The sequence below is a fragment of the Chrysemys picta genome, chromosome 1 (genome assembly GCF_011386835.1).
Source record: "Chrysemys picta bellii isolate R12L10 chromosome 1, ASM1138683v2, whole genome shotgun sequence".
Lineage (NCBI taxonomy): Eukaryota > Metazoa > Chordata > Testudines > Emydidae > Chrysemys > Chrysemys picta.
The window spans coordinates 29,473,414-29,491,364 of record NC_088791.1 but is presented as its reverse complement, the minus strand read 5'-3'; the positions used below and the strand labels follow the sequence as shown (position 1 = coordinate 29,491,364).

Below are 17,951 nucleotides of genomic sequence, written 5' to 3'. Positions count from 1 at the left end.
TGTGTCCTAGATCAATGTTAACAAAGGCAAAGCAAAAGCATATGCAGCCGTGTTTCCTGAATAAGATATACTTGGATATTACTTCGTGCCTTCCAGCCAATCTCAAAACACTTTACAAGATTATGAATTAAGTTGACTTAACAATTGACTGAACAAAGGTTTTCATAGATTCTAAGGCCAGAAGGGACAATTATAATCCTCTAATCTGACATGCTATATAACACAAGCCATAGAATTTCCACAAAATAATTCCTAGAGCATTTCTTTTAGAAAAACATCCAAACTTGATTTTAAAATTGTCAGTGCTGGAGAATCCACTATGATCCTTGGTAAATGGTTTCAGTTGTTAATTACTCTCCCCATTACAACTTTATGCCTTATTTCTGGTCTGAGTTTGAGAGTAACCATTCTAAAATTGGTTTCTTATTTCCCAAAATGGAGTGTTTCAGATATTCAGAGAGTACATGGCAATACATATATTGACTGTTTTGGTCAGCTTTAAGATTTATTATCTCCTGAGATAAAACAAAACAAACAAAATCAATATTTGTTTTTTTATTTTGCTTCTGGTCAGACTTTGATCAGCTGAACAAAAGCCAGTCTCTGCTTTTTACTGTCATGGGTAAAGTTTTCTGTGAAAGACATTATACAAAATAAAGGTAAATTGGCTTGATAAGTTACATCACATCTTATTTATCAAGTGTTAATATTTCATTTTTGCATAGCAAATAAAATCAGAGGCTTTTGAACAGCATCATGCACAGTAGCATTAATAGTTAAAATAGTGAGCAGTGTTGTATAAAGTCATAGAATATATATAAAAAAATTGTCATTGTTTATCAGTGTCCATCTAACTAACCACTAGGTCTCTGATTCTGCAAATGCTTGTTTGTGTGTTTTGTATTTAACTACAAGCATATACTCAAGAGTTCCCAGGATTGGGCCCTAAATCTATATATAGCTAACATTGAATATTCACTTAAAGCCATAATTTCCACACAGGCAGCCTGTGACTTGCTGCGAAGAATAATACGCATCTTGTATCTAAGTAAGAGACTTCAAGGACAGCTGCAAGGAGGAAGCAGAGAGATAACAAAAGCTGCCCAGAGTCTCAATGAACTTGGTGAGTCCTCTTAGTTATTTTAGTGGCATTTAAGTTTCTGCTCATGAGAAGTGCAGTTTTAGTTTTTGATAGTTTTTTTGTTTTTTAAGATGAAATTAAAGAATTGTCTATTTCCTGATCTGAATTAGAGACCAAGTTTATACTGCAATGTAAGCCCTAGGTTTGTAGAACTCGAGTTAGCAAACTCTGTGTTTATTAACTTAGGGATTGAGCATCTACACTCACTTGCAACCCTAGGTTAGGAATTGTTGAACCCTGGGTCACAACCTTGGGCTCCCATGTCTACACTGCATTATGTAGGCCTGTGTCCAAAGGCACATGTCACAGACTTCCTAACTCCCTCCCAGAATGTGGCAGCTCTAGCCCTTTGTTGACGGTGCAGTGTGGGAAAATTTGACTATCCAAAGGACAAAGGAAGTTGGCACGTGGGATACTTTTGACAATTTCCCAGAGCACAAGTCCAGTGGGGCTGTGTCAACACTGCAAAGCAATAGAGCTTGAACCGTAGGTCCCTGCTTTCACCCCCATAAGGTTCTAGGACCTGGGTCCGAGCCCTGGAGCATGATTTGTGTGTAGACAGAAGGAGTGTTAGTTTGAGTCTGAGTTTGAACCCTGGGCTTATATTGTAATGTAGACATACATTTTTCATGAGGCTTACCTTGATACAGTTGACTAATTACAAGAGAAATCCTCTGATAATGAGTTACATGTTGGGCAAAGACTTACTTAGAGTAGCTAATTTCATATCAGCCTGTGACTACATGGAATACCTGCAGAGAAGGAAGGTTATTTAGCAATAATGTTGGCTTTTGAAAGCCATTATTCCATTGGGTTTAGAGTAGATCATATTTTGAATTAAATGTATTTTGTTTCTTTAAAAATAATTAGCCAAACCTGTGGCCTTTCTGAAAGTCATTTTAATCTCTCAGATCTTAGTAATAGCTGTTGTATACAAAATCTTAGCAGCTGTTGTTATTTCTTCTTTGATTTAATGGTATTCAAATTCCATCTTCTAAAAATAGAATGTGGGAGGACTGAACAATTAAACATTCAGAATTATCCTAAGGTTTGTTGTGCATATTTGTCATTGCTGATCTTTTCATACTCTGTAATCAAAAATTATTAGATAATAATTGTCTTTTTATAATTAACAGATGCTGTTATGCAAATGAAAGTCTATTTATTTGTTTGTTAGAACAATTGGATGAAAATGCTTAAGTATCAGCCATAATGTTCTAAGTTAGAATAGTGAAGAGTACAAACCCATTATCTGACCAATGCATCTTTTGTTTTAACCAGGTCTTAAGCAAGTAGTTAGTGGGATTAATTTGAATGAAATAATTAGTTAAAATGAATGTGTTAATTTGGCTTTCAAAAGTTTTTTTTAACATTTACCATGGTTTATACCATCTGAGTATTAGCTCTGTACTTTTTATTTTAAGGCTCTCTGTCTGTATCACTCACTATCTTTCTGTACTATTTTAAGTGATGTGCAAGACCTTGTCAAAGGACTTTCAGAAATCTAAATAATAAATACAAAAATAATAAATACAATCACGTAGGTGTCACTGTTCTCATATTTCATGTTGAAAAACTACAATCTTTCCCTAATGCTTAGAGAAAACGTATTAATAGACTTTCATAAGTGTGGTACTTGAATTGTGTGCCCTGGTTAAGTAATGAATCTCACTTGCTACCAGACAGAGGGTGGAATCCTGGCACCATTGAAATCAATGACAAAACTCCCCTTGACTTCAGTAGAGCCAGGATTTCACTCCAAGTGCTTGCTACAGTGGGTAGTTAAACTCCCTAAACATTAAATCTCACCAAATGAGGGTCAATCCATCCCCATCATCATATCCACTCATTATAATCCACACCTGAACTTCATACCCTCATATCTCAATGTCTCTACTTTGACCCATCAACCTTTTACCCCCAATCGGGGATATTGCAGATCATGTATTCCTCATGCCACCTTATCTTAAGCCAAACTTTGCACCCTCCATAATCTGTATGTTATTCCCTGATAACCAGAAACTTCTATGCTCAAACTCTGTTCACTATTTTTTTTAACATCATCTTAATAAAATTTTTAAATCTGTGCACTATAGCATTTGCACATCTGAGTCCTTAGATACTAAATATACCCATAGGCTTTTCTGACCATTTTTGTGTTTTAACATTTACAGAACATTGATTTTATGTTTTTTTTTTTACTTAATTCAAACTAACAACTGTACCACTGAATTTGAGACCAGATGTCTCCTTTTATGAAGGTTTTCAGCTGGTCTTGATTTAAAGATCATTACTCAGTGGGAAGAAAAAATAACATAGTAATAAAAGCAAATCCTAAATGTTAGGTGGAGATGATTTAAAAAAATTCCTTCTTTATCAGAGGAAAACCAGAAATCATTTTTTTCCCTCTTTGAAAGGTTTTATTAAGGTGGTGGTATTCCACAGCACTTCAAAGCAGAGCAAAGACATATTAGGAGATGTATAGTTTTACTATGGAGATGTCAGTAGCAACTGCATATTTAAAGTTGTATTGAGATTTTCACTTAAAACAGGTCTAAAATCTTTCGCACTTGAATGACTAGATTTAGTCTCAAAATTTGGCACAATAAACCGTTTATAGGACAACTGAATTTTCTATGTAACTTCAAAAGTAAAGCATTTACTATCTTTTTGTGGAGGAATCATTAAAAATGCTCCCTTTTTTGAAACATTTTCTGTTTCTTCTAATATTTCTTTGTGATTATTTAGCTACAGCAACCAATCAGATGCTATGTTGAAATTGGATGAAATAAGATCTTAAGTTAAAATAGCATTATATATATATATATATATATAGTGTGTCATTTTTCTTTACCAATTTGTGTGCACAGATTGATTCTCTAGATATCTACAAAATACTAAATTCCCTGTAATATGTATCTGTACGTAGAAATTGCCATATTGGATCTGACTAGTGGCCCATAGCAGTTAAGAAGTCACTGAGCTAAGGGTACACCATGGACAAAAAAACAAGAGGCTATTACAGGTGTTATCATTTGATTCAGCAATGTTTTCCTGTTGAGAACAGGAAACCAATGCAAAAAAGATAATGGAGGAAAAAAGGAAAATGAAGTGTTTTTAATCAGTTCATATTTAAGAATAATTTCTGTACAAGATGTTGAGTCCTGATCTTCTATTCCATGCTAATTTTATATCTCTGGGTCAGCATGGATTTGTTCAGTCTTAACAATTTATCATCATGGTATTTGAACAAGTCCTATTACAAAGCTTTAAAAAGGAAAGCCTCCCTGCTTCTAGCTGGACAGGATTTACTACCATGGTCTAGGGAAGTGCATGGGAAAAATATCAATGTCCTAGTGCAGGGGTAGGCAACCTATGGCACACGTGCCAAAGGTGGCATATGAGCTGATTTTCAGTGGCACTCACGTGGTCCAGGGGCTCTGCATTTTAATTTAATTTTAAATGATGCTTCTTAAACATTTTAAAAACCTTATTTACTTTACATACAACAATAGTTTAGTTATATATTATAGACTTATAGAAAGAGACCTTCTAAAAACATTAAAATGTATTACTGGCACGCGAAACCTTAAATTAGAGTGAATAAATGAAGACTCGGCACATCACTTCTGAAAGGTTCCCGACCCCTGTCTTAGTGAATGAAGTTCTCAGTTGTAGTTGTATAAGCAGTGTGGACAGGTACTCCTACAAAACCAGGTCCTGTGACAACTTCTAGCTGTGATTCAATGCAGAAGAAAATAAAAAGACATGTACACTAAATAAATTCTATAAGAGGATCAATTGCTTTACTGGGAATAAACAGACAACTTCGAAATTAGAAATTTTTAAAGATATGCAGAGTCAGTAGAGCACAAAATACTTCTTGTTACTGAGGGAATAAAAATATAAAATAAGAAGAATTTACCAAAGCAATAGTATTATCATCGGGTAAGAAAACCTTCCTGTGCATGAACAGGAAAGCTCAGTGATGTATTGGTTGTTTGTTTTTTAAATTAAACTGCTTGATGTTAAATTTACTGCAGGGAAGTTGGGTCTCTGGGAGCCAGGCTAATAACATGCTGGAGTCTTTGACCATTGTGATTAGAAAATTAAATTGAAAAGGCACAGGCCTTTCCTTATCGCTCTTGCAGATAAAATCATAGATAAAGAAACTCCTGAAAGACCTTCCGCTTTAGTTCACCTCTCTGACCCAAGTACTTTTTGTTTCAAGCACTCATTATGTGATTAACATTCAAATTAACTCCAGAATAGGTCGCCATGTTGCTTCCGTTTTGCAAAAATGTAATACCCACAAACTATGTCAAAAGTAATTTCCCTGCTCTTGACGCTTGCTCACAACTCCATCCCTAAAAGATTGTGATATCTGTTTTTCACAGGATTAAGCTTTTGGTTCTCATAGATGCTCTAAGATGCTTTGATTGTTTGCTCAAATCCAGTGTATTCAATAGGGTTTAATTCCCAAATATGAAGACTTCATCAGAGCGCTGTATTATGTCAAATTTTAAGACATGATTTAATAGTTGTTTTTTATTCTAAAAAGATTGAATCTTAATGGTTATGTTGTTGGAATGCCTTAATGTCCAATTTACAGAACATGTCAGAAGTTAATATTTTATTACAGTGGATTTAAAAGAGCATTCAATATATTGTGCACAGTATTTTTAGTTGTTGCCCTATGGTTGTAAATCTAATGAAGACTACTGTTGTGTATTTTCACACTTTTTGTGGGGAGAAGGGATTTTTACTTCCTTCCCGCCTCCTCTCTCCTATTGTTCCCTGCCTTACTGAAAAACTCTGGCTCTGCATCCACTATGCTGCATCCTTCTCTGGCCCCAGATGCTGCTACTTCATTATTATTTATTTGTATTACCATATAGTAAGTAGCAGCCCTAGTCATGGACCAAGACCCCATTGTACTAGATGCTGTACAAACCGAACAAAATCTGGAGCTTCAGAAATCACACTGCTGATTCACGTGTGACGATAATGAAGACTTCAGCAAGGAAATGGTAGCAGAAATGAACAGACAAATACTAGAAGAGAAGAGGGAGGCAATGGGATGTAAAGAGATGTCTTCAAGTTGTGGTGAGATGGGTGAGACCAGTAGTGGAGAACTTCACTGGTACTGCAGTCACAGTTTGTTAGGTTGCATTTAAATTTTGTTGTGTGCTATCTGTGATATCAGACGCTAGTAGTGCTTGTGTCTGCAGGACCTTCCGTCCCTGTGGGAAAGTATGATCGCATATCCACTTGCTTCCTGATGACACCCTTTAGTGACTGTAGTAATAGCTTAGATGTACGTCAGCAGTGGTTCCAGTGATGTGTGGCCTTCAAAATGAAGGAGAAAACTGGGGCATTTTAGGCAACTGAAACAGAGGAGTTGTGAATGATGCAGTAGAAATGAGGAGCAGAGAAAGTGGTGGAAATAAGGGACATGGAGAAGAAATTCACAATATTAAACGAGAGAAAGTAATATTATGTAAATAGCTTAATTTCAGGGGAACAGTTTTTGAGTTTCTTTTGGCTATTGATCAAACATAGTGAATGTAATTGAATATATAGCTAAAGATATTCAGAAGTAAAACTTCTGTCATTATTATCAAATTCCCCTCTCGCTGTTTTTTTAAAGAATCCTTATCTGACAGACAAACATAATATAAAACCCTTGTTTCTGTGTTTCTGCTAATGAATGCCTAGTTTCTATCTGGAGGATTATTGTATCCCAGATGGCATATGAAATTGGCTCTTATTATAGTTTTATCCCGAGATTTTTTTCTAAAACAATGTTTGAGTTTAAGTGTTTCTATGCTTGGCAGCCGGACAACCATATTCACACTGGAGAGTGTCAAAGGATTTGAAAGAACCATTAATATAAATATTCCCCAAGGCGTGGATGCCCATGTTTAACCAGATAGAAGATGTGTAGTACTTCAATTACTAGAATCTTCAAAGTGGCTTCGAGCCAGAGTGGTGGTTGTAGGATCTAACTAGGGATCTCTGTGAATTATTTTTGAGTCCATTGGCAAAATATTTTGTAACTAGATAGCCACAGTGATTTTATAAATCTTTATCATTATGGATATAAGATGAAGAGGGTGGTCTAAATTTTAGTCCAAGAATGGAAGATTTATCTTTTGTCAAGCGCTGAAGGCACTGTACAAGCTCTAAAGTTTTGACAAGCTGTCAAAATTTTAAATCCAGAGCTTTCTAAGTCAGTTGGAGTAAACCAGACCTACATGCGACAAAGGAGAGAGAAGGAATTAAGACTATAGTTCTGTGCAGGGAGAGAGGAGACAGGAAAGGGGAGAAAAGGAAAGGGATTATCCCCAGGTTGTAAATGGAGGTTAATGGTAAACCTTCAAAAAGTCTTTTTTAAAGAATCTTTTTAAATTTTGTAAGTTGCCAATAAACTGTAACAAATAAGATCAGTAGGGAAAAGTCTGAAACAATTCCTCAAAACTCTTAATTTTCAAATAACTAAGCAGAAACCTTTTATCTACTGAAAGAGAGGAGTGTGTGTGTGTGTGTTGGGGAGGACAGGCTTTTAGATGATTGTACTTGGAATAATAGATGAAAATGTGGACACTGGCCTAGACAATGTTGTGTTTTATAATTAGGGCCCTACCAAATTTCCGGCCATGAAAAACAAGTCACAGACTGTAAAATCTGATCTTTCCTGTGAAATCTGGCTATTATAGGGGAGGGGAAGCCTAATGTGTGCTGGACTCAGCTGCTAGTTCTGGCTGTGCTGGGGAGGGACGGGACTTCCTTTTCCCCTGCAGCTGCCGCTCCTGGGCCAGGTCAGACAGATCTCCAGGAACCTCCCAGGAGGCTCCATGGCTGCTGGTTGGCAACCCAGCTCTGAAGGCAGTGCAGCAGTGAGTGCACTTCCTGAAGCAAAAATATGACCTGTAACTGTAAATTGGACAAGATTATTAATTCATTTGGCAAGTCTCCACTTGTGATGTTGCACATTGGAGCCAATGAGACAGCATTACATGGAGTTATGTGGATTATAGAAGACTTTATGGAGCTTGGAAGGGAGCTGAAGAAGAGGAAAATTCAAATGATGTTCTTTGAGATCCACAATATCTTGCAATACACAAGTGAGAGAAGGCCGAAAGTACTAGAGGTGAACTGTTGGCTGCATGATTGGTGTGAAGCTGAAGGTTTTGGTTCCATGGAACCTTGGGCCAAATTCTAGTGAGAGAGGGGATTGTGCAAATGGGACAGCTTGCATCTCACGAGCAGGGGGCTATTCTTGATTGGAGACTGGCTGGAGCAGTCAGGAGGACACAAAGGAGGCAAATGCATTATAAACAACTTAGTATGTAGTGAACAAATTGAACTGATGTGACCAAAAAATATGAAGAGAATAAATTTTTCATTTGCTAATGTACCAGTGCTAGGTGTCTGGCTAACAGGTAGATTCTAATTGATGAGAAGAAATTTGATATTATTGACATTACTGAAATTTGATTTTCTAACACAAAAGGTATTTCACCCAACATGAGGAAATTCATATTTTGGACCTCATGAGAGAGACCACTGAATTGGAAGTTGGTGTTTGCCTAAGGTCCAATGATCAATATGGGCAAACAAAATACAGTCCCAATCAATAAAACCAGTTAAACTTGGTGTTTAAAAAGGGCTAAATTATCAAAGCTGAGGAAAATTATGGGGAAAAAAATGGGAGATGTGAAGGGGTGAACTAGGCCTGGAGGCCTCAGGGTCCTATGATATCCAGTCGTAGAGAGGAGCAGAAGGGAAGTCCTCCTACCAGGGAAGCAACCAAAGAGGGAAGCTACAGGGAGCAGCCAATCAGAGCCCAGCAGGCTCACATAAAAGGAGCTTCAGGGCCGGAGTCAGTCTGTTGCTGCCTGGAGCTGGAAGAGAGAAAACTGTGTTCCTGGCTGGCTGAAAGAGCAGCAGGACCATGGACAGCTCAGTGTTGGCAGGGCCTGGGCAAGCAAGAGAAAGCTCCTGGCTGGCTGCTGGGACTGACTGAGCACAGGGAAGGTTGCAGGAAGACAGTGGAGACATGGAGGAAGCCCTGGGGGGTATGGCCCATCAAAGGGCCAGGACAAGTTAGATTGCATACCCAGAAGGGGTTTGTTCTGTTTCATGTACAGGCAGTGTGTGAGACTTGGCCGGTCACTGAAAACCTGCCTGAGAAACCATTGACAGGGGTCACCACAAACTGAGAGACTGCAGGCACATGCACTCGACCAGAAGGTGCATGCAAGAGGTGGGTGCCAACCCGTTAGAGGAGGTAAAAATTAGATAGAAAAATGTGAGTGAAAATTGGGATTTTTATAAGAAGAATTTATTAGATGGGCAAAAAGCCACAATTCCACAATCAAGAAAGCCAAAGTTATCCTCTATAACCCCATCCTGGTTTAGTGGTTAAGTGACGGCAACAAAAATCAGAGGAAATAGCAATTGATATAAATGAGAAGTTATGAACTGTAGAAAATTGATAAAGGAAGTTAAAGACATCAGGGAAAATCCATGGCTGGCAGTGCTAATGACAATAAGGAATTGTTAAAAGTAATATTAGAACAAAAGAAATCCTAGCAATGATATAGGTCCATTACTAGATGGAGATGGTAAAATTGATGATGATGCAGAGCAGGCAGAAATATTCAATAATTATTTCTGTTCTATATTTGGAAAGAAGCAGGGTGATGTATTTGTGTTACAAGAGGATGATAAAGTATTTTCCGGTCTATTCGTAACAAAGGAAGGTGTTTAACATCTGCTGAGAATAAACATTTTGACAATGGCATTGCTGGACAGTTTGCACCCAAGAGTCTTAAAAGAGTTGGCAAGGAGATCTTTGGCCCACGGATATTAATTTTTTAATAAATCTTGAAATACTGGGGAAATTCCAGAAATTGGAAGAGTACTAATGTGCCAATATTAAAAAAGGACAAGTGGAATGATATAGAGAACTACAGGCCAATTAGCCTGACATCAATCCCAGGCAATAATAGAAAAGCTGATACAGAATTCAATTGATAAACAATTAAAAGATAGGAATATAATTGCCAGTCAACATGGCTTTATGGAAAATAGGTCTTGTCAAATAAACCTGATTTCATTCTTTTGAGATTACAAATTTGCCTGGCAAAGGTAATTGCATAATTATATAATGCACTTAGACTTTTGTAAGGCATTTGAGTTAGTATTGCACAACATTCTGATTAAAAATAGCACTATAAAATATCAATAAGCACATCTTAATTGCATGAAGAACTGGCTGGCTGACAGATCTCAAAAACTAGTTGTCAGTGGAGAATCATCATTGACTGGGGGTGTTTCTAGTGGGGTTTTATAGGGATTGGTAGAAGGTCTGACATTCAACAATTTCATCAATGATCTGGAGGTAAAATATAAAATTGATGCTGATTAAAATTTTGTGAATGAAACAAAGGTTGATGGGTGGTAAATAACGATGAGGACAGGCAGTCATATAGAGTGATCAGGATCTCTTGGTAAGCTGGGCCTATTCAAACAAAATGCAAAGTTATACATGTATGAACAAAGAATGCAGGCCATACCTACAGAAAGTCGGATTGTATCCTGGAAATCAGAGACTCTGAAGAGGATCTGGGGGTCATAGTGGACAAGCAATTGAACATAAACATTAGTTTAATGGTGTGGAAAAACGGGTGAACATGACCTTTGGATATATCAGTGGGAATAGTGAGTCAGAGTAAGAAGTTGATTTTTACCTCTGTATACGGCACAGTTGAGACTGATGCTGGTTCTGGTGTCAACATTTTAGAAATGAAATTGAAAAATAGAAGTGTTTGCATAAAACAGCCACAAATATTAGTTGAGCCCTGGAGAAAATGCCTTACAGTGAGAGACTTAAGCTAACTGATTGAGCTCTTTATCAGAAAGAAGATTGAGAGGTAACTTGATTACAGTGCATAAGTACCTTCACAGGGAGAAAATATCAGGTGGTAAAAGGCTCTCTAATATAGTGGAGGAAGACATAACAAGAACCATTGGGCTGGAAGCCAAAGCCAGACAAATTCTGTTAAAAATCTTTGATTTATTTTAATTGTAAAGGATGACTAACCATTGGAAACAAGGGAAGTGATGGATTCTCTATCTCCCGATGTCTTCAAATCAAGAACAGATGTCTTTCTGGAAGACATGCTTTACACAAACACAAGTTATGCTTTAGTCAAACACAGGTTACTGGGTTCAATACAGTAACTGGGTAAAATTTAATGCCCTGTGATATACAAGAGGACAGACTAGATCAAATGGTCCCTTCAGACCTTAAACTATGAATCTGTGAGAACCCATAAGGAACCTGATCAATTATGGACATAAATGGAAAATTGCCAAGCCATCCTAGTGATGGTCTCTTTTCAAACAGACCCACGGTGCTGCTTCTCCAGTTTTATCTGGTTGAAAACATGCCTTCAGCATAGAAAAAAAATGTCTTTTGGTGAATCCCAACACTTCAGCCAAAGAATGTGTGAATAACTTGTACACTAGAAAATTGTTTTGTGTTTAAACATGATTGGGAATACTCAAACTGGCAGATATGATGCTTACTATGACTCTGTGGTCAGTCCAGCTAAGGGCAAGATGTGTTTAGCTTCCTGTCAGCTGGCTGTGGTTAAGCTCTGAGTGCATGATACTCCGCCACCTCCTCCCATGCTGGTAAAGAGAGTTCTGAGGGGCATTTTTGCTCAGCTCCCAGTGCACTGGCTAGCATGCTGAACGGGCATGTGAAAAGTAGGGTGGGAAGTAACCTCTTACTGGTCAGGAGCAGTAGAAGACTTCTTGCCCCTGGAATCAAAGGGGAGCAGGTCCCTTTTCTTGCTGCCTTCTGGGGCAGCACAGCTACTTTTTGCCCCTTGCACATGGCAGTATCTAAAAGCACAGTCTAGCTTTTAGGCTGTAAGCTTTTGAAATACTGGTCTGTCTCTGTGTGTGTGTGTGTGTGTGTGTGTGTGTGTGTATGTAAAATTCTGTCATACTTTTTGAAATAAAAAAATTGTTTGGTCCACCTCTCGTAAGAGGGTCAACAGTTATCAGAACTCAATCCTGCTCCCATCAGTTTCAGTGGCAAAATTCCCATTGACGTCACTGGGAGCAGATTCAGGTTCAAAGGATCTAGCTAAAGAGCTGAGGAAAAAAAAAGACGAAAGACTAATCCTAAATGTAATAAACCTAACCACATACTTTCTTGGTTAGACACTGAAAGTGACCTGGTTGTCTCTTGAAGGTCCTCTGTGCCTGAACTAAAGGATGGATAAATGTGATTCCATATGAGGTATGAGTTAATGAGCACGTGGAAGGAAATTTTTGTAGTTCCTGATGTCTGAAATAGCTTTTTAAAAAATAAACAGGTTGTCTTCAGAGCAGGGGTTGTAATTCTTCATGTCTGGTTCAGCGGCATCAGGCTTATAGCTTCCAAAAGTTAATCAACATATTAGGTTTCTTAAAGACTTTAAGACAAAAACAAACATACAAGCAAAACCTTTACAATTAAAAGTAGGTTAGTCTGTTTTTGTCTGTCCACCAGCCAAATTCCAGTGTTCCACTGCCCAGAGGCATACAATCTGGTTACATGCTTTATATGTCAAAGGCAGACTCTCTGACTTCGGAACAGCACCTAACCTTATTAAAACAAGGAGCTTCCAAATGTTTGGGGAACATTTGGAATGGCTTATATATAGCAGGTTGTCTACAATATCAGACAAAGGCTTTAAAAACCTTTATTTGTTCTAATTCATATCATAGAAGGCTATTGGCCTTTAGTCAGTGTTTTTAAACATATAACCCAAAATTGCAACATAACAAAGTCTCAGAAAATCAATAAACCCCAAATTATATAACTTTTGTTTCCCTTTTATTTAAACTCCTTGTCTGAATTCTGTACTGTAAGCTTTACTTTAAACAAGAGTTGGCAAAAGCTGCTAAGTCTGCATGAATCTTTCTAAAGAAGTCTCTGACTTCTCTGTGTGGTCATCTTCATGCTTTTGTAAGACTACAGATAAGGTGTATACTTCTGTTTGAAAAATAATTTATAGTAGTGTAAAATAATAGGATCAAAATTTGTATTAATTTTGCACTAAATTGTACAGTTGGTAACACATTATTAAACCTAAATGTTCATTCCTATATATTGGGTGCAAACGGTGGAACACTGAATGGTACGCCTTATGATCACATCTTCTTAACACAATTATCCATGCAAATTTCAGATTATGAAGAGATGCATTTATAATTTAAATGACACTGTTTGTATTTGTTAAGTTACAATATACCTCTTTCTATAATGAGTTCACTTGCCTGTAGTGAAAATGGTAACGTCTTGTGAATAGCGTTTGTTTAAAGACTGAAGCAGCAACAAAGAAACATAATGACACATCTGGGTGTTTCTTATTGTTATTATAGTTACATTAAGTTTTCCATACACTTAATTTTTCATGAGTTCTTTTCTACCAGATAGTTTCTTTGGGGCTGGTATGTAGTGTATTGAGACTGTTTCTGTTAGACCACAGAGCATAAGGAAGCACTTTAAGAAAAAAAAATTCATCAGGTCTTTTTCCCTTTTTCCCTTTCTAGTTGTTGATGTTGTCATTCATTAGATTCGGATGAGCAGCTGTTAGCAGAAGTGATGCCTTCTTTCCTGTTCAGGGTTGAAGCTATTATATTTGTTTTCAGTTCTTGCTTCACAAGGGTATGCATATTGTGTGACTAGTATTCTACTGAATTTCTTGCTTCTGATATCTTTACTTCAGTTGGTTTGTAGATGATAGTGTATTCATACTCACTGGTGATGGTGATAATTTCCCAACAGGTGAAGCTTCCCTTTTCTTTTCCATTGTATATCTCCCTCGGATGTTTGGAAAATCTTAAAACCAGGGTTGAAAGAAGGAGAATGGTATAACAGCGCAGTAATATAACGGTGTAATGAAGAAGCAATACATTAAGCATTATGTGAAGCAATAGATTTGTCATCAGATATTAAGCATTTTTTCCCCACTACCAGTGCTTAATTTATGATGCAAAATGTACGGCAGGCTGTGGGAGAGCCTGGCACAATTAAAAGCAAATCTGGCCTAATATGGCTGTGGGAATAGCAGTCTGACACAGCCAAAAAGACAAGTTTTACTGCAATGATGTTGTTCCAGCAATAACATTGAGGTGTTTATCAGATGCAGTATCAAGTTAAACCATTACAAGGCAGTGTAAGAAGTTAAAGATTATAGCGAGATAACGGAACAGCAAATGAGTATTTCCTAAATCTAGTTGATAAGAGAAACAAGGACATGCTGCCTGCCAATAGCAGTGTTCGTATTAGTGTGTCTGAGTGTAGAGTTGTTAAGACAAAGGTAATGCAGAAATAAACATAAGGATACTGAAAACATAACACATTTCATACATTTACACTCTTCATTTGGAATCTAATTTTTTTTAAAAGGCTAAGTAGTTTCAGATCCTATATATGCATCTGAGAGATTTTGAGGTTTTATGATGTGGGAAAACATCCTTTTTTTTGTTGTTGCTGTGTGAAAGACCTCTATGAACTGAGAAAAGTGGCAATATACAAAATGGATAAACAGACACAAGAAAAAATGTTGCCCCCCTCAGATCTTTCATTTACAGCAGGGGTCAGCAACCTTTCAGAAGTGGTGTGCCGAGTCTTCATTTATTCACTCTAATTTAAGGTTTCGTGTGCCAGTAATACATTTTAACGTTTTTAGAAGGTCTCTTTCTATAAGTCTATAATATATAACCAAACTATTGTTGTATGTAAAGTAAATAAGGTTTTTAAAATGTTTAAGAAGCTTCACTTGAAAGTAAATTAAAATGCAGAATCCCTCGGACCGGTGGCCAGGACCCGGGCAGTGTGAGTGCCACTGAAAATCAGGTCACATGCCACCTTTGGCACACGCGCCATAGGTTGCCTACCCCTGATTTACAGTAATCTTCATGTTTAGTTGTAACAATAACCAGTAAAGAGAAAACTTTAAAAAATTGTCTGAAATTAAGTGCCCCTTTAGTACCTAGATGAAAATAAAGAAAATGTGCTAACCCAGTTACAGTTCTTATCTAGATGTTTTAAACTTTGGATTAGGGAGTAGTAATTAAGAACATACTGAGACACAAAGCAGTAAGTATATTTGAGGTTAGTCAGACAGTATCCCTTGGGCGATGGTGGGGGAACAAAACAGGAAGCCTCTTGACTGGAAAACTACAAGAGAAGTCCCCTCCCTGCAGATGTGGATAAATAAAGCAATACACACAATGTGCAGTTGATGTCACTATTAGGATAGATAGTGAACTCTTGGCATTTTAACCCAGTGTTAATTTGGGGGATAAAAAGGTTCTTAACCTGAAACTTGATAATACAGTTTATACCTCTTAACATTTTGTTGTTAAGATGCTATATATGGGATTTTTTGTTTTTATGTGCAAGTCATGCTCACTTTGACAGAGAGCATATCACTTAAGGATTCAACTCCTCTGAGGAGCTGAATGTTTATCATCAGGTGGATAGTGAATGCCTTAAGTTTGACAAGATGAACAGAAGACAATATAAAGGACAGTAGCTCTGGTATAACACTGGTGATAGAAGGTAGGAAGGATTTCTGAAGGCCTGAAAATCCCTGCTTGCTGTTATTGCCTCTGTTCTTTTGAGAAGTGCATAGTGCATCTTTTCCCCCAGGACAAGACTCAAATTGAAATACTCTCATCTACATACTATGTTATCATACATGTCATAGATTTTAAAAAGATGAACCATAAGGTCTTTAAAGAAAAAAGAATAGAGGGAATGAGAGTTGGAAACCAGAATTGTTCACAGAAAACAAATATTTACCTGAGAACACTCAACCATGCAACTGTTCTGCTGTCTGACAAATACATCGTTGTCTACAATTTTTCATCATGTTGTGATACACACATTACTTAACAGCAAAAAAGCTATTCCAGTTGTCCAGGTAAATATGTATCTTGTATATTCTAAATCTCGAATAAGAATTTTTTTTGTAGTAATGTCTGACAGAGCACAGTGATTCTGTCTATTCAGATGGCAGATATGCTCTCTACATGCTAAAAATAACTTTAAAAATGATGTGTACACATGCAAAATGCCTTCATGCCGGATTCCATTTTTACTTTAATATGTTGTTTTTAAGTAATCTAAAAGAAATTAGATCAATTAAAATTTAAATTTCTTGCTAAATTAATGTTGAACTCTTGTTTTAGAGTGTGTGTGCCTCTGTGTGTTTATAAAAAGTGTGCATGTGTGTTTACCTAAATATTCAGGGAGGGAAGACGCCTTGGTAAATAAAGTTAAGGAGTTCAACCATGTAGTGACCTTTCATTAGACAGTATTTTAGTCATCTTGAAAACAAATTTAAAACATGGTAATTTTCTCTGTCAATGTTTTAATAAGGGCTAGTTCTTAAAGGCTAAGCTAGTTCTCCTAGAGACTCCAATATTTCCTATCCCTATTCAGACTTTTTCTCTATTTCTCTTTTAACCCTACTTGCCTTAGGATAAGATGTGTGAATTTGAATTGAACTAATGACTTTTTGTGAGGGGAGTGTAAAATGTACTAGCCAATTTCACGCTGTACAACAATATTTATTTCATATTCCATTTGTCTCCTCCCACTTTTAGCTTTATTTTTTCATGCTGCCACCAACAGTTGCAGTAGCATCCAACTTCTTGTTCTCCCATTCCCCTCTTTTTTCCTTCATATTCCTCCTTAAAATCGACTTCTTCCCCTTCCTAGAGTCCCAATGATCTGTGAACAAACTTTCCTTATTTGAACTGTTGCCCCAGGGTTTGTCTTGTCTTTGAGATTTTAAGCTTTCTGTGGAGCGCATGTGTTATGGTATGTTTTATAAAGAAGCATGTACACTTACAGGGCTGTAAAATGCTTAATACTTTGCGGTTTTGTATAGTGCCTTTCTTGTGAGGATATCAGTGTATCATTATTCACATTTTTCAGATGAGGAAACATAAACACAGGAAGTTTAAATGACTTGCTTGAAATTGCACAGCAAGTTTGGCAATAGAGATGGGAGCAGAACACACATGACTCTGATGCTAAGGCCAGGTCTACATTACAGACTTACAGTCCACTCTCCCGAATGAGGAAGTTATACCAACCTAACCCTCCGTGTAGACAGCACTATGTTGATGGGAGAGCTTATCCCATCGACATAGCTACCGCATCTTGTGGAGGGAGATTAACTACACTGATGAGAGACGTTCTTCTGTCAGTGTAGGTGCATCTTCACTTAAGTGCTACAGCGGTTCAGCTGCACTTAAGTGTAGACCTGCTTTGTCCCTCCCTTGAGCTAACTACTGGACCATGCTCCCTTTCTTTATACCATAAAGTATTGTACTGCAGCCAAGCATCTCCCACAATTCCTGATGTCTGGGCTAACTGTTCACTCTTGCAGCACACAGAGACAGATTAGTGTTTTGGCACCACCACGCTGGCATGTGCCATCTGCTCCTGCTTGTGGCCAGATGCTTTGCTGAGATACTGAAGGTTGACACTGCCATAGCGTCCCTGGCAGAAGATACGATTATCCCCTCAGAAGGGGAGCTCTATCCTAAGGACCCCAGGGAATACAAAAATGGAGGCTTCTCTCAAAAAAGACTTTGTGGACTCCTCAGCCTCCCTCCAGGTGTTCCTAGCAGCTACTTGCTTTTCGAGGGCATAGCTCTCTCCTAGCTGGAAGATCACAGAGCCCTTGTGGGTAGAGATTTCCCTGACTTCAGCTCTGTT

The 17,951-nt window shown here is 37.5% G+C and overlaps 1 protein-coding gene across 1 annotated transcript in view; it reads left to right on the top strand.

Annotated features, from left to right (window-relative positions):
* COG5 (component of oligomeric golgi complex 5) overlaps positions 1-17,951 on the top strand; it is a 302,348-nt gene that overhangs the window by 24,678 nt on the left and 259,719 nt on the right. The window contains exon 6 of the mRNA XM_005292354.4: positions 1,003-1,123. Coding sequence (XP_005292411.2) covers positions 1,003-1,123 — 121 coding nt within the window. The remainder of the gene's footprint in view (positions 1-1,002; positions 1,124-17,951) is intronic.